The 27586-nt window shown below is 42.1% G+C and overlaps 1 protein-coding gene across 1 annotated transcript in view; it reads left to right on the top strand.

Moving 5' to 3' along the window:
- Positions 1-27586, top strand: part of mical2b (microtubule associated monooxygenase, calponin and LIM domain containing 2b) — a 61969-nt gene that overhangs the window by 14103 nt on the left and 20280 nt on the right. Inside the window, exons 2-21 of the mRNA XM_085360134.1 lie at positions 4719-5110; positions 7656-7863; positions 10561-10677; positions 11273-11374; positions 13712-13867; positions 13979-14079; positions 15018-15275; positions 16084-16199; positions 16361-16487; positions 17839-17929; positions 20132-20279; positions 20948-21144; positions 23663-23757; positions 24179-24247; positions 24355-24483; positions 25105-25281; positions 25380-25652; positions 25734-25862; positions 26236-26706; positions 27409-27510. Of these exons, the coding sequence (XP_085216260.1) occupies positions 4805-5110; positions 7656-7863; positions 10561-10677; positions 11273-11374; positions 13712-13867; positions 13979-14079; positions 15018-15275; positions 16084-16199; positions 16361-16487; positions 17839-17929; positions 20132-20279; positions 20948-21144; positions 23663-23757; positions 24179-24247; positions 24355-24483; positions 25105-25281; positions 25380-25652; positions 25734-25862; positions 26236-26706; positions 27409-27510 (3372 nt within the window). The 5' untranslated portion in view covers positions 4719-4804. The remainder of the gene's footprint in view (positions 1-4718; positions 5111-7655; positions 7864-10560; positions 10678-11272; positions 11375-13711; positions 13868-13978; positions 14080-15017; positions 15276-16083; positions 16200-16360; positions 16488-17838; positions 17930-20131; positions 20280-20947; positions 21145-23662; positions 23758-24178; positions 24248-24354; positions 24484-25104; positions 25282-25379; positions 25653-25733; positions 25863-26235; positions 26707-27408; positions 27511-27586) is intronic.

Here is a 27586-nt window from a genome sequence, read left to right as displayed (position 1 = left end):
GAGCATGCATCAAGACATTTAACCCACTTTGACAAGTGCAGCTCAAATTATTTAGGTTCTGTCCACATGGTGTGGAAAAAAATAAACTGTGACGTCTCTCCGATATCAACTGCTAACTAAGCAGAGGCTCAAAGAGGGATAGTATTACATTAAACAGATTCCCCCAACACACACGTTCACACGCTGAGTCAACCCTGACCTACAAAACCAGTTTGAAAAGTAGAAAATGGCTTTTAAATTCATTTTAGATTTGTATTTTCTTTCTATGTATGCTTAGTTTGTACTAAATTAACTTAAAAATAATCTTTCTCTTACTTTGGTCATTGGTGCAGTCTCTCAGTTCACCCTGAGTCTGAAACGAGCTGTTTTAAGCTCCCTTTAAGCCACCTGTCTTCTAACTGGCTGCTGCCTGTAAACAGAGCCTGCTGGGTGGGGTACTATGCACAGCCAGTGCTGTGTTCCTTAGATAGTTATGATAGGAATACCACTGTCATTGACATCATCTAGAGATAAGGATAAAAAAACCAAAATCTGACATGGAGCCTTTAGATGCAGCTGGTTCTTTTGTCTCAAAGAAACTCTTTAAACGCACATTTCCTTTCTGTAGTTTGCACAAGTGCACATACACATGCCTTTAACATGTATCAGGATGGTATCACAAACACACAATGTATGCATACGGTGCATAAATAACTATCCATAAGTGATCTAGCCTTGTGTTACTTCTGAAGTGTTCTTGTATTTCATATCACATCATCACTGTGGACACCCGACACAACTAAAATGACTAACCTAATTAAAAGGTCACTCATTCAAGTACTCGGGAATAGAAATATACAGTGTATGAATGCTTGGTGTCAATAGACTTGGACGTGTGTGTGGAGGGGCTGTCAGGTGTAGGTTCCACTTACAGGGCGGTGAGACTTGGAGGCCCAAATTGTATTAATTTGTAAACTTTAAGTGCATACTGCATAAAATAGGAACACGATACTTCAGTATGACCTTGCACCGTAAACTTTATTCCTCTTGCTGTAGGAGGAAAAGGCATTAAAAAAGCTGCAGACATTCATCTGTTGCGTTAGTTTGTGACTGAAACAGGCCTTGAAATGCAGGCTGATATGGATATACTGTGAGACAGAAGTGAGCTTGGAAGGCGATACAAAGTAAACCACTTCCTCTATCATGCTTCCCAGAATGCACCCTGCCAGATGTGGTTATATACAGTAGTAGTACAGCTTCCAAGGTTAGGACTTTTCCCATAACCCTCCAGCTCTGTGAATCTCAACACACACATTACTATATTTTTCTCCTGACCCAGCTGGTCAGTGGGAGCTGCAAGTAGAACAGTTGGCTTCCATGCTGTTTTCAGGACGCAGTTTCCAAACACATTCCTCGATATTTTTTATTTTTTTAATTTTATTTGCTCTGAGCCGTGTCTCAAGTTTCCTTTAGAATTGATATGGAAGGGAGCTTAAATGTGAAACTAGTATGGGTGTTTTGCTAGGCAAACTGCTAAATGCATTCATGTATTATTTCAATTAGATGGGAAAACCGGCAACAAAGCTTTAGAAAACTTTCTCCATTAAAATGGCACGAAGGGTCTAAAGTAAGCATGTGTGAGTGTTTCGGGGGAGGAATAGTAATTGAGACGCTACTGTCTGCTGCCAAACTGTTTGGTAGCAGAGACCTGAGCCCCCCTTTGGGCCACTCAAGGATTTAAAGGGAAGGTCTGTCTTTCTTGCGGAGTGTGGGGAATGTGACTGGCACAAAGTGAAGGCCCCACCAGGTGTTCTGCTGCATGCACATCCCTTGCCGTGACGCACACTCTCCTGTACAAACACAGATTTTCATGCGATTCTGTTTCAGGTCTTTTGGATGCCGTGTGCTGCGTGCGTAAGCGCGCACGTCGGCTCCCGTCTGTAGATGAAAGAAATGCGATCCCTCTCGCAGCTCCTCCAGGAAAGCAGATTCCATGACTGTAACAGTGATGCTGAGAGGCTTCCAGCGATTGGGATGTGATACTTTGACAGAGATGTTATCCAGGAAATGGTTTGGCTTTGGCTTCAAATAACACGCAAGCCTGTTTTTGGGGATAGTTTGAGACGTATAGAATAAAAAATACTTTTTAATATTAAGGAAGTTACTGAGTCGAAGCATATACAAGGAGGTATTAAGCAAAGTAAAATTCTGAAACGTTTAAACTTTTATTTAAAGAGTAGAGATTGAAGCTAGAGATAATTGCGTATTACAGTTTGTTGTGGAGGAAGTAGTGCAAAAAAAGATGTTTGGGGTAATTTAAGATGGTCTATTCAGCCGAGCAGCTCCAAAGCACGTTCCAACAAACATAACAGAGTCGGGGGTGTCATGGCGTGGCCAATGGAGGACTAACAGAAAAGCGATGGGGCCCACAGGAAGTCTGAAAAGCTGATTTCAACCCTGTGCCCTCATACAGATGGAATTACACAGCAAGTAATACAAGAGTTAAACACTGAATAGTTGTTAAATGAGTATTTAGAATCTTTACTTAACAGTTAAATAAAGAAAATAAAGAGTTACCAGGCATCTAAATAGTACGAAGCACAACATTTGCATGGCAAAATATGATTCAGTAGACGTAGAAATACAAGTACATTAAAACATTACCTGTAAGTACTTGAGTGCATGTACTGTTGGATCCTGTGAGTCGGTCCTGCTCATGCTTTCATCCACTGGTGCTGGCCACTTGCCTAATAGTAGGGATGTAGTTGTGGAGATGAGGGAAGCTTAATTTAGGGTCAATGACATATCTTAAGCAAGTGACTAGTACTGTTTTGAGGATTTATACTCATGCTGATGTTCCCGTGGTGCTTTGCTGAATGCACTAGTCAGCAGTAGGGATTCTCAGCCAGATGTCTTGTCATTTGAAATGTCAAACAGTTGAAGTGAATGTGGTGTGCATGCTTGGAAGTGTTATGTATGCAGAGAAATCAGCTGAAGCGTAGAATTTAACTGTCAAATGTTGTGACATTTGACGACTTTTGGCCCTCAAAGCACTGGAATCGCCAAAAGTGAAGGCAAGTACATGTTAACTAAAGGCAGTATGAGCCTATGTCTCACTGAACATTAGACTTATTAATCATTTATTTAAAAAAAAAAAAGAAAAGTGTGACATCAAAAACAAAGGTCCAGTATTAATGACTGAGATATTAAAGTGAAAATATCATTAATCTTATTTTCAAGCTTCGTATTTTAATTCTTGAACTCCTGAAATTAAAAAAACGAAACTACTGGGAAACTGTCAGAGTGCTCGGTTTAAAACCTGAGCCTTTGGATCACAGGAACTAGTTTTGCATTCGCTGACCTAGTAATCTGAAACTCTCCATGTTTAACATGAACATCCACCAGCTGAACAGTACATGTACATGACAAATTTAGAGGCTGCTTTCTTTCAGCGTTGCATTTACATCGACAGTGACAAGGTGGGTGTTTACTTTCCTGAATAGGAACATTTTGTGGTGATTAATTGGTCAGGTTGTGAGAAATGAGTTGAGAAGCATTTCCCAGAAAGCCGTTTATAAGCTTTTACAGGGTGGATGAATGTTCTTCAAACTTTGGGATTAAGTTGTTAATATTCACATAATCCATCCTTAAAGAATTGAATAGTGCAGCTATCAATGCTTTTATGATGCGACTGTTGACTTCAACAATAGAGACTCGTGGATTTGGGACAGGATGTCCAGACTTGACATGTGCAGACTATACTTATAACATCTCTTATGGAACGAACTGTCTCAGGATAAATACTCAGCAGAGAAGTGCTGCTATCTTGATATTTGGTCGTCATCTTCATGAGCTCTTAGTTATGAACATAAATCAGTTTGCACGGTTTAGAAGAAGTGATGTATTCTTCCTTAGCTTTTGCTTTTTCCACATTTTGAGCCTCCCTGAGTTGCTGCTGGCACATAATTATAACTGTGAAAGTGTTTTCTCTGTATTTCTGCAGCTACAGGGTTTGAGCTGCTCCCATGACTGCTCAGCTGAACCCTCCAAATGCACATGGGGTCATAATCCTATCAGGTAGTCGGGGCAAATATCTTTGTTGCACAGTGGACAAAAACTATGTTCAGCTTATTAAGACTGTTTGAACTCCACAGGCTTGTCGTTGGCTGGAGGTGGATGTGTAGGCCTGTACAGGGATGTATTGGTAAAGCAGTGCTAGTCCCCGGATACCTCACACAGAATGCAGGACATGACACTCTGGCTATATGAGACAACATGCTGACCTCTGCAATTTACGTTTGAAACGTGACCTTGCAGGAACTACAAGGGTGTTTCCAGACAGCGATGCAAAATGAATACTTGAAAGATGTCACTGCAGTCGCAAACATGACCAGAACGGAGCAGGGCATAAGCACCTCATCTTTTTGTAATTATTATAACAAAGTAATCTCGTCACCTTTGACAAATATTGAAGTCTTTCCTGGCGGTTATTTGTGCATTTATTTTAAAGTTGTATCTAAATTGACTTTAATTTCAGAAATCACCAGGACATTAAAACTCTCTATATAGAATATCCAGCTAAACCTGGGGAACAAAACAAAACTTTAGTTTGCTGACTTTGCACCAAATGATAATCTCACCTTTCCCTCGCTGACAGATTTACTTCTGTGAACTCTGTAACAAGTTCTTGGTCTTCTTCCCCTGTGTCTGTTTCTAAAAATCTGTTTTCTTTTATTCAGCTGAACACTGCACAAATGCTGGGAGTCCCGTGCTGACTGTGTGGAAGGAGAGGATAAAAAAAGCGAGAGAGCAAAGGTGGAAGAAAATGATTAAAGGAGAGTGGACACACCGGTCATCAACTGGGCAGATGGGTGAGAAAGAGGATGAGCGTACGGCTCAGGCCAGCCAGCTATTTGAGAACTTTGTCCAGGCATCTACCTGTAAAGGGACTCTGCAGGCTTTCAGCATCCTCTGCAGGCAGTTGGAGCTGGATCCACTGGACCACAGCAACTTCTATAACTCACTGAAGGCGGCAGTCAGCACCTGGAAAGTCAAAGCCCTTTGGACCAAACTGGACAAGAGAGCTCAGCAAAAGGTCTACAGCCAGAATAAGGCCTGCCAAGGCACGAGGGTAAGAAAGACCAAGCACGACTGACCTCTGAAGGTTCTGAAGTGGTTGTGTGATGTTGTTCTGATAGTGTTGAAGGCTGTTGAACAGCAGTAAACACATGATCCAAACTCTGAGGAGTAGAATTAATATAAATCGATGACTGAGATGCATGCAGAAACATTTACTTAGTGTAACCTGTGTTTTTAACACATGCATCCCCAGGCTTTTACCTTTCTACCTATAAAACCCGGAGAGCAGCCAAATGGCTGGTAGGCTTTTAGCTAAGCTTTAGCTTCAGCCAAGTGGAAGCTAAATTGGCTAGTCATTCATATGTATATTAGGTTGTTACCTGGGAATTCTGGAAGGAGGGGAGTGGGGGTGGGGGAGCTGCTAAAAGCTGTGCACTTCCTTTTGTGTTTCATCTTGATGCATTCTCAATCATCCAGGGAAATAAATCTCCAAAAGTCACCAACTTGGAGTGTTTCAGTTTGCCATCTTAGGGAGAAATCAACACACATGGGTGTATGTCCTTTGTTGCTGAGATTTATTGATACAAACAGTACAAAAAACCAACCATTTGTACACATATTTACAAATAATAATAAAAAGTGAGTGAGTACATTTCAACATTTTCAGCAATCACTCACAATCCTGGCACTGCCATGGTATCTGTAGTCTGCATTTACCACATGTGTGTCTGTAGCAGTGAACACATCGCACAGTGGCATGATTGTTCTTGCATTTGCACATGGCTCTTTTTCCAGGGCTAGGTGTGGAGGGTTGTGTCCAAAGCAACTGTTCTTTTCTTGCCTTCTTCGCAGCTACATGAGAGTGAGCCAACTCTCTTGCAAGCTCCACCAGGAAGTCCACCCGTCTTTCCTTCGTCCCGGTGCATGCTTGATACAGCACATGAGCATTCAGTGCTGCCATGTCAATCATGTTCGCTGCAATTTCCAGTGTGTGGGGATCATTGGTCACCAACTGCATCACGTGCTACAACCCTGGTCTACATATCACCGTTGATGAACAGCTTTTCCCATCAAAGACTCGGTGCTGTTTCCTGCAGTATATTGCAAGTAAACCTGACAAGTTTGGGATCAAGTTTTGGGTGGCTTGCGACCTAAAATCCAAGTACATTTGCAATGTCTTCCCATATCTTGGCAAGGACCCCAATCGTCCCACTGGGGAGAGACTTTCTGAAAATGTAGTAATGAGGCTGATGGAACCATTCCTAGACAAGGGCAGAAATGTTACCACGGACAATTTTTTCACATCGCTTTCACTTGCGCAAAAACTTCTTAGACGGTGTGTTGATTTCTCCCTAAGATGGCAAACTGAAACACTCCAAGTTGGTGACTTTTGGAGATTTATTTCCCTGGATGATTGAGAATGCATCAAGATGAAACACAAAAGTGCACAGCTTTTAGCAGCTCCCCCACCCCCTCAATCACACACCCCCACTCCCCTCCCTCCAGAATTCCCAGGTAACAACCTAATATACATATGAATGACTAGCCAATTTAGCTTCCACTTGGCTGAAGCTAAAGCTTAGCTAAAAGCCTACCAGCCATTTGGCTGCTCTCCGGGTTTTATAGGTAGAAAAGCCAAATGGCTGCTCTCTGGGAGTTTAGTATTATTTGCTCAAAAACATTATGAAAGTTCACATATGCATTTCATGTGATACAATAAGGATCTCCTCTTTGGTATTTTCTGTCACGTGAGTTTTGTCTCGCCATAAACGAATGGATATTCTGAGCACTGTGTTTAACGCAGCACTGGAAAGCTCATTTCTGAAGGAGAAGATAAGAAGTCTGGAGGGAAATGAGGCCAGAGACTCACAGAGGGGAGATTGACACAAAAGGGCTGGGTTGGGAGTTGGCCAAAAATAACAGAAACTATTATTTCAGGCTTTTTTTTTTTCCAGGAGAAAAATGGTGGGCCTAAGGCTGGGTGGGCGATCTCTCTTTTAAAACTGTATCTGTTCTCAAAATGAGGGCAGAGGATTTAGCAGTTTGGGACTTTGTAGAGTTCTGTGAATCTATCGGTTTTTCGTTGTTCTTTTTAATAAGGTAGCCGTTAGAAATGTACCCTAACAAAAATTATCCAAATTGCTGTGCTAACTGTTTGGCTACGTAATTTCCTGTGTAGCTGTAAAATAGCTGCGTGCCAATCTGGAAATGAGGCGCTGACTGTGATTAAAAAGAGGGGCGCTAGCTGCTGCAAGACATTTGAATGATGCTTTCCCACTCCAGCTGCATGCATGGCATATTTGCATTAGGGGTTGAAATTCAGTAATCTGTAAAGTATATGTTTAAGCTTACATGCTGATATTTTAGGTATGTTGAGTGATTCACAACCTGATTGGGTTGAATAACATGCAAGAGAACATTTCAGTTACTGTCTGTTGCCGTTTGCCTTCAGACCTCTCTGTGAGCTCCCTTGTTTTATAAGCTAGTGTTAAACAAGCTAGTACAATGACAGTGAGAGTCAGACAGGCAGACGACATGCTGGAGTTGTTCCTGTGTTGCAGTACAGATTCTTAAAACTGAAATCTTCTCCCATTCAGTGTTTGATCATTGGCGGCGGTCCATGTGGCCTTCGGACGGCCATCGAGCTGACTCTGCTGGGCTGCAAGGTGGTGGTGATTGAAAAAAGAGACACCTTCTCCAGGAACAATGTGCTCCACCTCTGGCCCTACACCATTCACGACCTCAGGGGACTCGGGGCCAAGAAGTTCTACGGAAAGTTCTGTGCTGGCTCCATCGACCACATCAGTGAGCGTGCACACATCATTTGTCTCCTTTTTTTAAGCTTTGATGATAATCTTCCAAACAAACAGCGCAGCAGACTTGTTGAAGTTGACTGAAAGTTAAACTGTGACACACATTCTTTGATTTTTAGCTCTAGGAAGGAAGACTCATCCTAATTCTTTTCAAATGGCTCCAATTTATGATTGAATAATTCATCTGCTTTTAAAGTTATTTACTGACCAGGTTCTAAATGGTTGTAATAGGAAACAAAACACGAGTCCCATGGTATCTTGATAATATAGTCATGAAACAATCTCATTTGAGACATAAGAAAAATGAATTAAAATTCAGTTGCTCTGCCTGTCTGAAATTTTATTAAGCTATAATAATATTTTGGGAAATTTTCCATCTTTTATCTCTTAATGTGGTTTTTGTGAGTGTATTTCTGGAGATCTGAGGAAGTGCAGTGCCAGCTTTGATGTCGGGCTTGTACTTTGGCTGAAAGTTGGTACCATCCTTTAGCCCAGAGGAAGTTGCTACTTTCTCCACTCTGTGTGTAAGGGGTGGGGCACAGACATTAGTGGATGCCCAGGGTTCTTACCCCTTAGTCTTAACTAAACGTGAATTTCCTATGCCAGCTGAAGAGGTGTCAGATTATAAAACAAGTCTGGCAAAAGTTCTACGTTATAGAACATTTAATCGCTCTGAAAATTTTCTAATATTGGTTTGATTTTTTTTTTTTTTTTTTTTAATGTATTCATTCTAATCAGATTTTTCAAATTCTAATCTAATTTCATTTCTAATGTTATTTTTGTTTGGAGCGGTATCTTTATGATTTCTTGCATGTGATGCGTTTGAAGCACATTTGTAAAAATAAAATGGGCTGTAAAGTCCTCAGAGTGGCACCGCAGTAGTGCTTTAACAGAGAAAACATGCAAAGTACTGTGAAGCCATAACATGTAAATGGTTCCTGCCTCTGAGTAAGTGCACTGTGTGTGTGAGAAATCACTACTGTGCAGTAAATGTGATGTTGTCTGGCCACAAAACCAAAGCCAACGTCACAGAAGTGGATGTGTGACTCTGTGTCATGTGAGAGGAGGATTGTTTTTCCTGCAGCCTGACTTGCTGCAGTTTGCAAGTAGCGGGGCGATCGTGGCTCAAGAGTTGGCAGTTCGTCTTGTAATCGGAAGGCTGCCGGTTCGAGCCCCGGCTCCCACAGTCTCAGTCGTTGTGTCCTTGGGCAAGACACTTCACCCGTTGCCTACTGGTGGTGGTCAACCTCGCCTCTGTCAGTGCGCCCCAGGGTGGCTGTGGCTACAATGTAGCTTGCCATCACCAGTGTGTGAATGGGTGAATGACTGTATGTAGTGTAAAGCGCTTTGGGGTCCATAGGGACTAAGTAAAGTGCTATTCAAATACAGGCCATTTACCATTCACATTTCCATTCGCACTTGTTGCTCTCCAGCTTTAGTAACTGTCATGTATCTCATTTCAAAGATGAGGTCTGCTGACTCTCTTCACTTCTCGTCACATCTGTACTGTACGGGCATTCTTTGCTAATGCATGTGAGTACAGTGTAAATGCTTCGGCATATCAGATTCTTACAGTAGTGTAGGGGGAATCTTCTTCCAGCTGCTACAGCAGATCATCTGCCTCCATCTCATCCTATCCCTAGCATCCTCCTCCGCCACACCCACCCACTGCATGTCCTTCTCCTAACTTTAATTCATTCTGGAGCACAAGTGGAAACATGTACAAACAACTCGCATTATATTATTCTAAAAAACTAAAAAATCATGCTTATGTTGATTTTAAATTTTGACTCATTGAGAGTCTGTTGCCATGTCTCTGCAAGTATCTACTCTTGTCAGTCTGTTTTATGGTCTGTTTGGTTGCAGTACTCTGTTGTACCAGATTTGTATGTGACAGATCCACACAAGTACGGTGTCCTTGTCTTTGTTGCTTTGGATTCATTCAGTCGCAGCAGCAGCAAAGCTCTATTTTTATAATCCTTGTGATTACCTTTTTGTGTCAGCGGTTCTTCGAGTTATGTGACATGGCCTACTTAAGAAGCATAAAAAGGTTCAAACCCCCAAACTATTTATTTCATGAATAAATAACATTAAAAACTCATCTGAGTCCAATTTCAGCAAAATAAACATCAGCACGAAAGCATCAGTAAACCACATTCCATACCAAAGGTTGTATATATTAAACTTAGTTATATTTGTTCCCCTGCTCATCAACACCCAGAATTTGGGGGTTTTAAACCATTTTTGGTCATTAGTTAATTAGTGCTAAATGACAATAAACGAAAAGCCACCTGTTTTTAAGCCTTCCTAAAGTTTAAGGGTTAGTTGTTGAAAATCCACCCACCATAGCGTTGTTATGGAGGCTTTAGAGCACAGCTTACAGCCTGTAAAGTTCATTCTAACTTTAAAATCCACCCTGGAATGGGCTCGGGTCATTTTTGGCACTTCTCTGTTGGCATAATTTCTTTTTATCCCTGTAAGTTGCTGCTTGGTTAGAAGAATGCCTTTTTTATAATCATGGATCTTGGAGGATGTTGGCTTTTTTTAAATTTCCCAGTTTTATTCTGGAGATTTAATTGATGTGTGTCAATAACTACTAAGTATGAAGAATTGCTGTTTTTTGCCAGTAGAGATGGTTCTTTTCTTGGTTTGCTCTGTGAACATACTTGTCTCTTTGCCCCTGCTCCAGGTATCCGCCAGCTTCAACTGATGCTGGTAAAAGTGAGCTTGATCCTTGGTGTCGAGATTCACGTCAATGTTGAGTTCATCAAACTGCTGGAGCCACCAGAGGAGCAGACAGATGTCGGTGAGTATGTCCTCATGAACAAATTCATTACACCAGTGTGTGAGTCAGTGCATTGCTCTACTATGAAGCCATTTTCAGTTCCAAAGTCAGTAAGTATCCTCACAAATACAGAAAGACAAGTGTGTCTGTGGGTGTGTATTTGTGGTATTATCTGTATGTTAAAGTGTCACGAGTGGCAGTGACATGCTGGGACCCGCCTGCATATCTTGGCTATATAAGGAAAGTTCCCTACACACAGTGCATGTTAAAATGATCGCACATTTGAAGTGTATATAGAGTATTTCTAATAAACTGTGTGGAGAATAAAGATAAACTGAGTGTGCTGTTAAATTTTAGTTGAACTCTGTGCTGTGTTTTCTGAATGTCTTAAAATAGCATGTCCCACACAGCATGTCCAGAAACTTTCTCACTCTAACACTCCAAGGAACATGACACAACTATGTGACACTGAGAGGGTAGTTGAGATCCAACCTCATCTGCTCTGTTTCGTGTTTTTCTTTAAAATCAGCACTTGAGCGTGCCTTCCTGCCTTCCTGCTTGTGTTTTCTTGCACTGTCCTTGAATATCATATATGGTTCCTTGTGTTCTTCCTCAGGTCATGGTTGGCGGGCAGAGATCCGACCCTCTGGCCATCCTGTCTCGGACTTTGAATTTGACGTGGTGATTGGAGCTGACGGACGCAGAAGCACATTAGATGGTGAGAAAAGATTATAGGTTACAGATGCGAGTGGTACTGTGGGTCATACTTTGTTATGGACCTACATTTCAGGAGTCAAAGCTCCGTTTGTTTGTTTTTTGTGGAAATGAGGTGAGGTGGCGCAAAGCTGCTTTCGGCCACTTGGTAAAGCATTTCCTGCTGACATAGTTTCAGCTGGAGGCTTAATGGTGCGTATGGGGTCAGAGGGGTGTTCTGGTTCATGAACTGTTGGAGAGCTTTGTTGGCTTTGTCAAAGCGTACAAGTTGCAGTGTTTATTTTCTGCTCGTGTGTGAGTGTGTGTGGCATATGTGTGTTATGAACATGTTTACTTTCCCATAAGGACGACTGATGGGAAGCATCATCCTCCTGAAGGTTTGGTGTCTCCATGACTGCAGAGAAACTCTTTCAACTGCATGTTGCTCCGGGACTTTCCTCCAAGGAATATTCTAAATAGGATTATAATGGTCGACTAGTAGGAGGGGGGTGTTTGTGCAAATTATTTGTTAGGGAAAGAACAACATTATGACTAACTCCTGACTGTCATCTACACTAGATAACTTGAGAATTGCAGCATCTGTATTAAAAATACTAAATTCCCCAATGGTTAGGCCCTGCAGGGATTTTCTTCAGACTTGGAGTAATTCCACATATCCATGATGAGGATGGCAAAGAGTCTAAGAAGCTTGGAAAGAAAAGCGTCTGGACTTCTTTAAGTTGCTTGAAGACGTTTCATCTCTCATCCAAGAAGTTTCTGCAGTTCTAGGGTCAAATGGTGGGGAGTCCCAGATTTAAGCCCTGTGGGAGTGAGAGGGACACTGGACCCCCTAATGATCCTCTACCTAATCACACGAGCCAAGGTGTGAAAACGGGTGTAGGTCACCATCAGCCAAGGTTTCGGGTGAGCTCATTGTGAAACCTAGCCCCACCCTATCGTGTGATTTCCTGAGGTCAAAAGGCCCAGGATGTGATGTTAAGGCATCTGGGAAGGGATCTCAACACTGGATGGCAGACAGCTGGTGTCGTAAACCACCGCCTCTGTTCAAAGATGGCCGTTCACAGTAGGGCTGAACGATATATCGCATTTGCGATAATATCGCGACATGATCAAGTGCAATTTTCTAACCGCAAAGGCTGCGATTATACTCTGGACATGTCCAAATTCATGGGCTGCATCCTCCTGAGGCCGCATTTGTAGACCGATTACGTCACAGCGACGCGCCGAAGGCTGTCCAAATTACTACCATATCCCAGAATTCATAGCGCGGCCCAGCCAAACTCCAGTTTCCAGCAATGGCGGCCGCTACTGAGTTTTAAAATTACTCATACTAATCTTTCAGGGTCACAAAATAAACTTTTAACATATTTTCAGGCGAGAAAGTAGTTGTGTAAACATCAAATATCTGCTCGGTTTATCAAGATATCCCATATTTGCAAAAGTGCTTCGACGTTTTCAGAGGCGTCTGCTACCCACCAGCTCGACAGCTAGCCGGGAGCTCGAGGGTTACTGATGCGGCCGAGAACGGCACAACTCCCGGCACATCATTTTCAGATCACCGCGGAGTTTCGCTGCTCGGGTTAAACGTGATATATAAGTCACTTAGACAACCTAAAAATGTTATTGTTGGGCTTTTTTCAGTGTTGGCACAGAGACGCACTCACAGAAACACCTATAACCACTTGAGGCACCAGTTATTTTAACCCCATGCATGTATTTGGGGAGGAAGCCAGAGTACCTGGAGACTCCACAAAAGGCATCTCTTGTAAATCCAGCCTGGATTCAAACCCAGGACCTTATTTCTGTGAGGCAACAGTGCATTTCCCTACCGTGCTAGTACCATAGGAAAAATATTGGAAAAATTAAAGGATTTCAGTCTGAAGCAGATGCAGAAAATCTTGCTTGCACAGTATTCAAATGATCACATCTTCAGCGGATTATTGTAACTGTGTCTTTACAGGTCATAGTAAAACTACAGCTCATTCATAATTCTGCAGAAATCTAACAAACATCAAAAAGGTGGAGCGCATTACTCAGTAAAAAAGAAATCACTGCATTCCCTTTGAATAACTTTTAAAATCATTCTCATGTGTAAAGCACTAAATGGACTCTTACTGAGTTACATTTTTAATTCAGCCTTTGCCTTACAAAACATCCAGATCGCTGAGGTCATCAGGAGCAAGCTTACTGTTTTCCCACTATTGGAACAAACAAAGTGAAGCTTTGTGGATTGTATTTTCAATACTTTTGTATTGATTTACCAACTTCAGGAAATAATAAATGATTTGAAATGTTTGAACCCTTTTTTTGTTTTTTTGTTTTTCCTCCCCCACCTCTGCAGGTTTCAGGCGCAAGGAGTTTCGTGGGAAGCTGGCCATCGCTATAACGGCTAACTTTGTCAATAGGAACACAACAGCAGAGGCCAAAGTAGAAGAAATAAGTGGCGTGGCCTTCATCTTTAACCAAAAGTTCTTTCTGGAACTCAAAGAGGACACGGGTGAGTCAGGAAAGAATGTTGCAGTGGGAAAATGACAGCTTCTCCCGCTCTAAATGCTGCTCCTTCCTGCGCTAAACGTCCTCTGTTAAGTAAATATGTTCATGTTTGCAGGAATCGACTTGGAGAACATAGTTTACTACAAAGACAACACCCACTACTTTGTCATGACTGCAAAAAAGCAGAGCCTGCTGGACAAAGGGGTCATCATTAATGTAAGTTTACTCAGCTGACTTTGATTTAATCAGACACACAAACATAGATTCGACTCTTCCAGACTCCAATGGGTCACAGTTCACACCCTCCCTCTGTGGTTAACCCTGGTTCCAGGATTCAAAGGCCGTTCCCAAACAGGAATGCGTGCGTGCTCGCCAGACCAGTGAGTGACGGGTCGGCATAGAGGAGGTTGATGAATGGGGTTCTAATTAAACGCTCATGCGCTACACACACACACACACCTACACACCTACACACACACACACCATTAAAGAGATTAGACATTATAAATGCGGTTATTACAGTTGCATTAGGACATCAACTGGATCATATTGGAAAGGCTCCATGTGACCCTCAGTCTAACCACCCAGTAATGTCTGCCAAACCAATTATCTGAAAATACACACACACACACACACACACGAGAGTATTAGAGTATTGGGGATGGATTGGCATACGTATGAGGGCTATTTATTAATTTTCTTTCTCTCCCCTCTCACATACCTTTATTACCAGTTCAAGACCATTACATGGATTTCTCTTAAGATCCTGGAAACTCTCCCTAAACCTGTTACAACTATTTCTTTTAAAAAATGTAATTATTTCTTTTAAGATAATTTGTGACGATGAGGTCCCCACAGTGTAAAAGTAGGCAGATGTTTTCCCCCACAGTGGGAGTAATATAGGTAAAGACACATGTGTTCAGTGAAAGACGGTGTCTTTGTGTTGAGCCTTTTAATTAATTAATTTTTTTTACATCAAGTTTTAGCAGAAATATAAAACTCATTTCTGAATTATCCCGGTTAATATTTCTTCGTTGACCATCAGCCTTGCTGCTTTGATTAAAAATGATGGGATAACACTAACTTTTTAAATATGGTGGAAAAGCAACTGTCAATACAATGTGCCTAAAACTGTCTCCTTCTTCTTAATGCAGGATTACATGGAAACTGAACGGCTTCTGAGTCCTGACAACGTCAATCAGGAAGCGTTGCTCTCATATGCTCGTGAAGCGGCTGATTTTGGCACAAACTACCAGCTGCCATCCCTGGACTACGCCATCAACCACTACGGGCAGCCAGATGTAGCCATGTTTGACTTCACCTGCATGTACGCCTCAGAAAACGCCGCCTTGATCAGGGAGAAACATGGACACCAGCTGCTGGTTGCACTGGTGGGAGATAGTTTGCTTGAGGTATGAGAAGTTGTAGCGTTCCCTTTTCATTGACAGTCGCTCGGTTTCTCCCTCCGCTCAGGTTCAGAGTCTGCGTGTCATCCTTGACGGCGCACTGTCCTTCCACCCTCACATCGTACTTTGATCTTCGTAACATTAATCGCTTCCATCCGTCTCACCCAACAGTACTGCCGTGCCCGCGTGTTCAAGTTCAACCATAAATTTTAGCTGTTCCTGAGCTCTGCTGCTCGCACCATCACCAGCTCGTCCATTAACCACATCATGCTTGTCCTTCAGCAGCTTCACTGGCTTCTGGTTCAATATTGTATTGAGTTCAAAATTCTGCTCCCAGCTTTCAAGGCAGTCACTAACCTTAAGTGCCTCCCTGAACTTCTGGGTGCGTTTCTCCATTTCATTGTGGCATCCACCCGTTTGACTGCTATGGGCTCGACAGGCTTCACCTTGTCCGTCCATCACCTGTGGAACTCCCTCCCACCAGACATCCATAACACCGACTCTCTGCTTTCAGATCCCATCTCCAAACACCATCGTTAAACTCCACACACAGTCTGATCGTTTCCCACCTGCTACTCTGGTCATAATGACTTTATGTATTGTAAACTTGTTTTATTAACTGTTTTATTGAATCTTTTATTGACTTAATGAGATGTATATTTTTAAGTCTTCTAATGTGATCTTGAGTGTTTTTGACAGGTGCCTAGAATAAAATGTACTTATGTATTTATTTATCAGTGTCGTGAAAGTTGTCCGACACTGCTCTTATTGTGTGCCAGGCTCAGCTTGTGTGTGTCATGCTTTCTGTTTACAGCCGTTCTGGCCGATGGGTACGGGTTGCGCTCGGGGTTTTTTGGCTGCCTTTGACACTGCATGGATGGTGAAGGGCTGGGCAAAAGGAAAGAGCCCACTGGAGATCCTGGCTGAGAGGTGTGTGAGCATGTTCATGGATTCAAACGGATTATGTCTTCTAATAATGCCTGAGCTGGTTTGTTTCCACATGAATGCACTTTTAAGTCATAGAACTCTGGGTTCCTTTTAAAAGCTGTTCTTTCTTAAGTCTGATAGTTAAATCTTTCTTTCTACTCCAGGGAGAGCATTTACCGTCTTCTACCCCAGACCACCCCAGAGAACATCAGTAAAAACTTTGAACAGTACTCCATTGACCCTGCTACCCGCTACCCCAACCTCAACGCCAGCTGTGTGCGCCCACATCAGGTGAGTCCTGTGCTCAACAGGGTACCTGTGAAGGAAGAAGGCAAGAAGTTGCCTTCTACACTTAACAGAAATACTGGATTGAAATCTCTACTTGTCTACCTCATTATAAACTAGAATGTTAGGGGATCGTTTCCACATTAATATGGTAGATGTCACATAAATAAACCCGCGTTTGAAGAGATTTAGATGTTTCAGTTATTCTCCATAAGGCATCGACAACGAGCTCAAACTTTTTCTGAGCAAATTCTCTACAAATTCTGCAGTGTGAGATCAAATCTCTACTGCTGCTGGTGTTTTGGCACCAACCAACTACACCCTCAGTGAGAGCTGCGTTTCTAGATTTACATCGATAATATTCAGCTCTGCAAATAAGGGCAGTAGGGAAACTCAGTATGCTCACTTGAACTATGCAAATATATCACATTTGCCATCACAAATTCTGATGATTCAGCACTATGGTGCAGCTGAGAGGGGTCATCAAGGAGTAATTGCTATGATTCTGAATATGAAAATATGGGGACTGTCTGGTGAAATCAAGAAGGGTGGAATCTGACATCCCTACATTGATATAAACAAACTTATGTGGCTGTTTCATTGCATTAACAAAAAAATAAGTAGTCATCAACACCAAACATCTTCAAACCCGTGGTCACACAAATATTCCTGGATTTGGTAAATGGACTGGTTCTTATACAGCGCTTTTCTACTCTTCTGAGCACTCAAAGCACTTTATACAACTTGTGCATTCACCCATTCACACAAGCACATTTTTCTAAGTGCTTTCTAACATTCACACACGCATTCATACTCCGATGGATGCATCGGAGAGCAATTTGTGGTTAGTATCTTGCCCAAGGATATTTGGCATGCAGACTGGGGGAAGCGAATCGAACCACCAACCTTCCGATCGGTAGATGACCTGCTCCTACCGCCTGAGCTACAGCCACCCCCAAATTTTGTCTTTTGTTTTTCGTCTTCATAGCCATTGGACAATAACAGCCAATCAGTTTCAAAAGATCAAAACAGGAAATGAGAAAACATCTCTCAAAGTATTGGTTCTCGTGACACTGGAAGCCTGCAGACTCTGAAAACTCAAATGTTTTTTTTTGTGCAGTCAACACAATCATGTAATCTTTCCACTGAATGTGGAAATGAAAGAGTGCCAAGTACATTTTCTTCCAACAGAAACCTTTGTGGTCAGTATCATATATATATTGCAGTTCAAATGCCATGTACCAATGTAACATTTAAAGAAAAAAAATATACAAATTTTAGTCGACAGCCTACAGTTTCTATCTGCACATCCCTAGAACCTATATGTCATTAGGCCTCCTGATTTTTGTACTTCCAGGTGCGTCACCTGTTCATTGATGGTCATCAGGGACCAGGTCAGATAGAAAGAGGAGGACCAGCACGTCGATCAGTCAACCTGTCCAGGAAAGGTAGATGTTCCTCCAAGCTACAAAGTGCACTCCAACCATCAAACATGAATAATGGATTTAATTATAATCGTGTCAAGTTGTAACCAATGGTAACATCAAAGAACCTCAACGTTATAGTGCATTACAGAAAAAGACAGTTGATGATAATCGAGCTCTCCTCGTCGTGTTCTTGGACCTTTGCACTTTGAGAGCATTTGATGCATCTGGACAGACCCAGCATGTCGAACAGCTTCATTTTCTGCTGTGTGAGTCTTTAATAGTCACAAATTGGAGATTACAGTCCCAGCCAATCTACTTTGTTCACGGAGCTATAACAAAGAGCAGATTGTAGATGTGCCTAATATGTAGCGGCATAAAGGATTGCTGCCAACTGCTCAGGTGGGACTTAATTAGTCTGTAAAAGCTCCCAGTCTTCTTTTAATAGTAATCTGATCATTCTGACTCATCAGTAAGACCTGGATGCATCTGCAGCCTCATTAACACTGCATGAAAGCTTTCTTTGAAACATCAAATTGAGAAGCTCATACGAGGTTTCCAAAAACATCTTAGCACCGGTTGGCAATGTCATCTAATACCCCAAAAAAAGAGTCTGAATAAATTCCTCAGATTGGTTCACAGAAGGAAGGCCGCTGACATCATACTGAATGCTTGCTCAGCCCTCCTGAGGGGAAACTTTAGCTCCATCTCAGTCACAGGCTCGACACGCCTCATTGCAGACAATACAGGTGGATAACATTACACCTGCACGAGGGTCCAACATGAGGCCTCTTTCATGCATGAGCTGACCTGATATGATCTGGAAGAGCAGATGCACACAGTGTAGGGCTTTGCATTTAAATTTGCTCAATTTAGTAATATTAGTACTTTTGGTTATGTTGCATGAAGTCGTACTTTTCAGAGGCACTATGGAAGTATCTGTTCTAAAACCTGGGATGCAGGGGTAATCAAACATTGCATTTGTAAAAAAAAAAAAAAGGTAAATATTAACAATTTTAACAGTGTTCATGTCTCCTGCCCCCATAAACGATGCGCCCTGAGACGGCCTCCCTGTAATAATATGATGGCAGTATTGGAGCACAGGATTAACTGGAGAGCTAAAAACAAATGGAGTTGGTAAAGAGCTGCGATTATCCTGGGAATATTATACTAATTAGGACTAGGGTTTTGCAATAGAGCCTCAAAATTATATTGTATTATTTCAAAGGAAATTTGTAATACTTTTGAGAATGTAGGAAAAAATGGATCGAATCTGTAATAAATAAAAGCTGTGCTGCAGGCCGCACCAAAATGAAGAGCAGTGAGCTTCTGTAAATCTGTGGCCACAGAGTACCAGCAACATATTATATAGCAATAGTAGTGACGCAGCATAAGTCAAGCCCAAACGTAGCCAAGGTAGCGTTTTTCCCAGAAAAAGTGCTTAAAACTTTAGTTTAACAACAGCTAAGTCAAGTTCAGCTCTTCAGGAGCTGCACAATAAAGGTTTCCCACAGGTTGCTCTTCCTGTTGTGTGGAGTTTAACTAACTAGTGCATCAAGAATGGAGAACTGGCTGTTGTTAGCTTAACATCATATGAAGGATTCGTGATCTGATTGTACTCGGTGTTTGTTGAATCCGGTCCGTTTTCTTGCATTTTTGTTTTCTTTTAAGTTGTTGTCCGAGGCTGACAAGCAGCTGTCGCTGCATGGGCCTGTCTTGTTATTTGTGCTAGGAAGGAAGATGCATGACGTATGACATGACATATTAGTATCACATGCTTTTTATCATGTAAAATCATTAATAATTCTCACTAAGCCTGTGCTATTTCATAAGTTTGTTTAAAATCATGCACTGAAGAGGACACTGGTGTTTTCTCAGAAGCAGGGGATTGCATTGATACCCCACTGCTCCCAGTCCCGCTACCTATAGTGTTTTTGCAGAAAGAGTACTGGGACCCATTGGACACTCTAATTCCTTCTCTTGTTTGTGTTGCTTGAGTTTACGGTCATGATTTAAAGCATGTCCTTGCATGTGCTCTGCTGCCAGTGTTGCTTCAGGCCTGGGAGGTCGTTCAGGTTTTGCAAGTTCAAACCAACCCGTACTTTATTAACGTGCCATAGTGTCAGCACTGTCTGAGGAACATTTCCAGCCTTGAGGAAATAATGGTGACGATGAAGATGCCCTTTCCTGTGATGCTGCATGCTGACAGACTGTTTCTCTCTGTAGAGTCTGAGGTCCATCCTGGCCGCCTGCTGAACTGGTGTCAGAGGCAGACTCATGGGTACCAGGGAGTCGATGTCACCAACCTCGCATCTTCCTGGAGGAATGGCCTGGCCCTCTGTGCTCTCATCCATCGGCAGAAGCCTGAGCTCATGTAAGGAGAGCCAAAGCTTGCTAACAGGAAACACTTGCACTAATGCTCGTGATAATTCAGGCGACAATTTTTGCTTCTCATACTCATGCTCCGTCAACAGCTTCAAGAGCAATGTTTGGTTTAGAATAGCTTAGTAATTGAGTCATATGATTGTGCAAATTAAAAACAAACAAAAGAAACCTTTCAGAGCCATGTCTCTTTGGCTCTCTCCTCACAGTTTAATTGACTTTTCTTGTGCAATGCTCAATTTTTAAATTGCTTGCTTGATAATTGCTTGATTTCCTGCTGTAGTGGAGCCGCCAGCAGTAACTGGAATGCCCTCAAATAGTCAGCAAGCATAGACTGCTTTATGTATGCTGTCATGAAGCCTCAAGCTGTCACCATCTTGGCTTATTGAAATTGTTCTGAACACAGTGCAGATCTGTATTTTGGTTAATGACTTATATTTTTGTCATATTTTCCTTTAGTTGTTTTTATTCAGCTTTGCTCTAATGTGTGAAGCATTTACGGGACATCTGTAAAATCTAGAAGCTAAATAAATGGCTTGAGTTATCCTCCACAAACGGCTCTCTCTAGATTGTTTTCAGTATATGGAATATATATGAAGAAACCTCCTGAGCGTATACACACATCTCCTAACCTCACCTTCATCTCCTTTTCCATTTCAGTGATTATGACTCTCTGAACGAGGAGGACGTGGCGGGGAACAATCAGCTGGCGTTTGATGTGGCTGAGCGAGAGTTTGGCATCCAACCGGTGACGACAGGAAAGGAGATGGCTGCAGATTCTCAACCTGATAAGCTGCTGATGGTCCTGTACCTTTCCAAGTTCTACGAGGCCTTCAGGAACTCGCCAGCAAACAAAGGTCAGCTTCTTCCTCACAGAACCACAAAGATTCTTACATGAATTTTTTTTTAATTCAATCATGAACAACCCAATGTTGTTGGGTTTTTTGTTTTTTTGTTTTTTAAAGTTAGTCTTCATCGTGTCTTTAAATGTAAATTTCTTGGACTGGAAACGGTAGCCCTAAAACCTGACCTCCTGACCCCAGTTTAGGAACAGGAAATGATCATTTAACATTTAACCGTGTGTATTGATCTAACCCTGAACACACAGACGGGGAAGCGGTCGAGGCAGTTATCCATTTGCCAAAAAATGTGAAATGCTGTATGTAACCCAAAAAAGCTGTGAAAACAAGGCTCTCCATCCACTTTATTTCTCTTAAAGGGCAAAACGATACTTGAGAAAATATCCTCACGTGGATCGCATCAAGATCCTTCTAGTGTTTTGGTTGGTAGACAATGATGCTGCTTACTGCTGCTGTGGACACATTTTCATTGTCTTTTTAAATTGTGGAGAAGTCCCTCTGCTAAATTATAGTCCCAGCTGAGTCTTCTACATGAGCTAAAGTTACATGTTACACAACTGTGGTTGAGTTGGTCCCTGCCAGAGACCTTAGTGGTATGCGAGCTATGTCTGTGGAAGACATATCCAGTCGCTTGGCGTAACTCTGGACGCCTTCAGGTCCAGCACCACTGCGAGCTGCAGCCTCAGCCACGTTTTACCTAACGCACTTTAATGTTGGTGTTTGCAGACTTCTGCTGTCTGCTGAACTCAAAGGATGGAAAAATGACTGACTTTCAGTTTATTTGGTGGGAATTTAGGATCTTTAAGTGCATGACTTGAGTTATATTTAGTCTTTACACTGGGCCCCTTTGTGCTGCTGAATAGCCTCGGGTTATTTTGGAAAGATGCATTAGTGGTTTTTACTCCAGTTCCTTTTTTTATTTGGAGTCTAAGGATGAACCCTGGTCTAATTAAGTCCACTGCTCAGACTTGGCCTTATCTAAGTTTAGACTTATCTAAGTTTAAACAGGACTTGTTTCCAGTCCCATGTTTTTATTCTTGGACTCAAATAAAATAGCTTATATCAAAATAATTCACATTTTTCTGAAATTAGGCCATGCTGCTGCCCCTTAGCTTTAAAAAAAAAAAAAAAAAGTTGTTCCCATTTTTTGACTTTTAAGTGGGCTCTGCAAACGGCAGATTTGAGCAGTAGGTGGGCAGGATTTCTGTATTCATAGCCAACACAGCAAGCCTGAGATGGCCTTATAAAGAATATTGCACTTAGTGACATCAAACAGAACCAAAAGTAGAAAAAAATAGTGAGGGAGATAAACATGTAGAGCAGTGTTAGACTCTAAATGTGAAGCAAGCGCTTTGGGCATCAGCTTTGTGGAAAAGGCCTTCAGGGAGTTGATAAGTTGCTGAATACGGATCTCCGCCCACCTCCCCTATGCTAATGTTACACGGCACTCAAACAATTCCACAATAGCAAAGATGGTGCTTAAAGTGTGACTTCCTGGGGTTTTAATGGTTTTTATGCTTTTTTTTTTTTGCTTTTTTTTTTTTTTTTTTTTTTCAAGCTGACTGGATCATGCAGGAGGGCAGAGTTCTGTGCACAGTTCTGTGTTCAGTGCCGTCCTGGCATACACAGGAGTCTGTGGTTGAAGATGTTCAGGTCCCGTGTCTTTAAAACTAGCTTAAATCATCATCCCTCCACCGCCGTGCTTGACAGTTAGAGTGAGGTGTTTTTGCTGACATGCTGTTTGGTTTTGCCAGACGTGGCTCTGTGCATTAATAGCCAAACATCTCCACTTTGGTCTCGTCTGACCAAAGGACACTGTTCCAGAAGCCTTGTGGTTTGTTCAGATGCGACTGTGCACACTTGGCTGCGCTGCCATGTTAAGAAATAAACTTGCTCCTGGCAACCTGTCCAAACAAGTCATGCTTCTTTAATGAAACTCTATTTTCATGAACTTGACCTGTAGTTTCTGAGATTTAGTTTTTTGGAATTTGCGATTTGGGCATTGGTAGTTTTGAGTCCTCTGTGTTGCTATTTTCCGAAACCATTTTTGACAGTGTTGTCCAGTGCGTTGTCTAATTATGGGAGGACCGCTGTTGCTGGGGACTGCTGTTTCAGCAGGGTAGTGTCTGCATCAATTTAATTTTCCTCTAGGTTGTCAGGACCCAGAAAGTCCCATTAAAGCTGCTCTGAAAACAAGTGATCAGCGATTTTTACTCCACCTGTCAGTGGTGGTTGTTCATGTAAAGGGAGCTTTTGTGTCCTTCTCTCCCACTGCCTTGTATGTGACGCATACAGGGTTTTTTTTGTTTTTTTTGTTTTTTTCCATTACTCAAATCAACAAGTGTCGCACTTGCAAACAAATCCACCTCTAAAATAGGAATTTTACTGTTTCCAGCAAGCCTTGTAATGACATTTGATCTTAATAGTAATTTTACATTTTCTTGAACTGTTTTAGCAGAATTTCCTGAAAAGATTGGATAACTTGTATGTAAACTGTATTGTGCTTATTTTCCAGTTTCCAGAGAAGGAGATGAAAATGGTGAAGATTATCAATCTAAAACCAACCACAAGGCGCTAAACCTGCCTCAGCCCAGAAAGAGGATTCCCAGGGTAAGGAGAAATGCTGATTCTTGCATTTTGCTGCTTTTTGTGTGATATTGATTTGATCTGAACATTTCTGCTGCTCAACAGTAGTCATATAAATTAGATTAGAGATCAGGTAGCATTAAAGGTCAAAGTAGTGTTTGTAATGCGTGTGTTATCTAACCATGAATCTTAGCTGTTAGTGTGCATAGGATTTATGAGTGCCGGAGGAAAAAGGCGTATTAGTGTAGAGCATCTGTTGTGATAAATAGGTTTGCTTTGTGGTTAATACTCCTGCAGGTTTGCAAGTTTTGGCTTATTGAGAGTACAACAGCCTTTTATTTTGAAATTTCCCACAGGTTTGCCTCTTTTAAAGTCTTTATTTTATTTTTTTAACGGATGAAAGTGAGATGCACTTTGTATATGTTTGTGTTGTCTGATGCTGCAGGATGACAAGAAACTGGAGGAAGATTCTGATAACAAGAAACGGCGAAAGGGCAACCACTACCTCACAGAGGTAGGTTCTTCTTTGAAATAGCTTCATTCTTCCAAGCAATGTGGGTAATGCCACTTTTTGCTTTTCAAATTGATCTCACTTTCTCTTTCTCCTTTGTGTGATGCCAGTTGTCCTGTCACAGTGCTCCCCCTGCTGGTGAGGATGGGGAACAACGGGAGAACAAAGTCCGCTCCATGGCAACTCAGCTGCTGGCCAAATTTGAGGAGAACTCCGCAACAGTAAAGGCTCGAACAAAGGTGAGTTTGGTATTTATTTCCTCATCCTCCCTCTGCTGTCTGAGCAGTCTGTGTCGCCTGTGGGGTTTCTGCCTTCTGACTATGTAAAGGGTCTTAAAGGTTGTTAATTTACTTGGGATTTGCCTGCCTGCATCGGATGTGTTGCAGAACAGTTGGCTGTCATTGTATCCGTCTGTAATCTTTTAGCTTTGACGGAGAACATGATGCAGTTTTAAGCTGGTTAAAGAATGCTGTTTGCAGGTTTATTTGATGGTACACCAGAAGGAAAAAGTGTCTGACTCAATACTTCATCTTTGAAGTATTTTCTGTGAGTGTATTTCACTTAAATTCAATAATACTATCTTATGGTAAACGTGGTATGTTGATATTATGAGACTTCCTTTCTCATGATGGAGCATTTACATCCAAATCTTGGTCAGTCTGACAAAAATCTATTTTTTGCTTTTACTTTGGAGAATTGATTTAATGCCTGTATCTTCCTCATGCATGCATTTGTTTTTGCTTGCTGTCCTCATATCACAAACTGGCTTCTTTGCGAAGTAACCCTTTCATGCTCTGCACACCCTTTTCTCACCCTTTACTTTCCTTTTTATTTTCCTATCCACGCCTCCGTCGGATCAGGACCCATCAGATCCATCCTACTCTCCTGCTCAGTCTCCTCCAACTTCCCCACTTCCTTCATCAGATGAGGAGGATGAGGAAGATGGGGAAGTGGAGAGAGAAAATCCCCGTTTTGCAAAGCCCAAAGATGACACTCCTCCTCCTCCTAGTCTGCTTCCCACTCGCCCCAAGTGGCAGGTATGCTTGCCTCTGAGCGCCTCTGAACTTCTTCCATTATGTCATGTAGCATCTGTGCGCATCTGTGCATAATCCATTTCCTCTTGCCTTTGACCCAGCCTTCCATCTACCTTCAGTTGCTTGAGAATCCCGCTACTTTCCTCTCCTCCCCCAAATTCTCTCACACTCGGAGCGCCTGCAGTCGGTCTCCATCGCCCCCACGCTCAAAGAGCCCGTTGAGTCCTCCTCGCTCACTGAGCCCTGACACTCCTGAACATTACTACCCAGAACGCACCTCTCCAGACCTCTCACCTATTCGTCTTTCTCCCTCTCCTCAGTCTGCTCTGGGTGTTGGGCAGTCCTCTGAGAGATCAGGGGGGGTTATGCGGCAGGTGAATGTCATAGCAGTTCTTTACAGTATTTATTTATTTTGAATCCGTTCCAACTTTGACCGCCACCTGCTGTTCCTTTAGAGTAAAGACCAGAGACTGTCTGCTAGGGACTTTTCCAGGAGGAGTATAAAAGAGAGAGCTAGCCTCCTCTCCTCCATGTTTCCAGGCTCAAGCAGATCACCCTCAGCAGCTCCTCTTTGTCTACCACAGGTTGTGTATTATACACACTATTGGCATGAAAATGTTCATCCTTTAATCATTTTACTGCTGCATGTTCATGATGGCTAAATTGGGACTAATGCTCGTTTGAGATGTACAGCTGGCTGCTTTTCTGCTCTTTAATTGGTTGTCTGACAAAATGACATCATCTGGGAGGTTTAGACAGTTTGCAGTTTTTGTTTTTGACACTTAGAAGTCCTGCAAAACAACAACTTTCAGTTTAATTCCCAGCAGTGATTCTAAGATGGTAAATGTTACACCGCTCCTCTTCACTTTAGAGTTTGATAACCTTTTAATGATCTTGTTTCTGCGCTTTCATCATTTTATTCTACTCAGCCTAATGTTTCTGACTCCTCTTCTTTAGGTGGAATCATCCATTTCCTCTCCTCTTTCCTTGTCAACACCTCCTCTTGTTCTGTCTATACCTAAGAGCTCCACCGTCTACCCTGTGGTCCACCCTGTCCCTGACCCCACAGCCCAGGCTGGTTTCTCCTCTGTCCCACTTTGCACTCCTGGACACAAGGACAAGACACACACTCCCTCTTCCACTGACTCTGAAAAAACACAGGAAATCTGTTCACTTCATCCTGATTCCTCTGCACCCAACAGCGAAACATTTGCTGCTCTTTCCTTGCCTTGCTTTGGGACCCAAAAGCGCTCCTCTCCGCTCTCGGACGCTGGCTGTGAACATGAACAGAGCGGCTCGTCAGGCCTCGAGCAGAATTATGAGAATATGTGTGAGAGTTCACAGAACGATGTGGAAAATGAGCAGGAGAAGGTTCAAAAAACTGTGACAGTTGATGATAGTAACGCATCTGAAAATAATCACACGAAGGTAACAGAGTCATTGTGCACGTCGATGGCCTGCATGAAGACCGCTTGGTAGTCGGTACTGCTTATCTAACAAAATATAAATGTAACGCTGCCTGAGCTGCATGAGCTTTAAACCTTCTGCAAAGTAACCCATTTCTGTGCCTGCATGAGTTTCCATTGTTGTGTTAACTTGTGAATGTCACGGAAGAAAACTAACAGCTCTAACATACTTCAACATTCAGTATACAGCAAGAAATCGCATTATGTTAATGAAAATTCAAATTCACAGTATTCTTTTGCAAAAATTCTCTTTTTTCTTTTTTTTTTCTGGTTTATTGTGAACCTACAAATATTATTTTTGGAAGTCTAATTCATAACAAACTAATTTACTAGCTATCTCCCCAATGGATAAAGAAAAATGGAAACATTTCACGAGAATGTAAAAAATATTCTGTTAAAATTAAAGTGTTAAGGCTATTAACCTTAAACCTGCTTATTAAGTAAAAATGTTGCCTTCCAATTAATTTATTTAAAAAAAGCTTGTTTTATAAACTGACTTCATGACCAGGAACTATAAACCCCATGGGGGCATTAGATTGATAGTTTATAGCATGGGTGTCCTGCTCGTTGTTTTTCCTCTTGTATTCACATTCGCATGTGTTCAATAACACATTTATTCTTTATGAAATGAATCAAGCTGTTGCTCATTCTGCTGCTCATTTAGCACTCGGAGAGGTCTGGTCCTGAGGACCTCAGGAGAATCGTTCCAAAGTCACTCGCTCGCTCCATAAGTTGTCCGACTGGGGCTCCTCGTTACAGCAAAGAGGTACCAAGCAGTGCCTCAGTCTGAATACAGTGTGATACCGTTTAATACAAATCATCCATTTTCAGCCTTTTCCTTC

The sequence above is a fragment of the Diplotaxodon limnothrissa genome, linkage group LG7 (assembly GCF_057381915.1).
Source record: "Diplotaxodon limnothrissa isolate DT_005_m linkage group LG7, D_limnothrissa_male_GT1.1, whole genome shotgun sequence".
In the NCBI taxonomy this organism is placed as follows: Eukaryota; Metazoa; Chordata; class Actinopteri; order Cichliformes; family Cichlidae; genus Diplotaxodon; species Diplotaxodon limnothrissa.
This window is presented reverse-complemented; position numbering and strand designations above follow the sequence as displayed.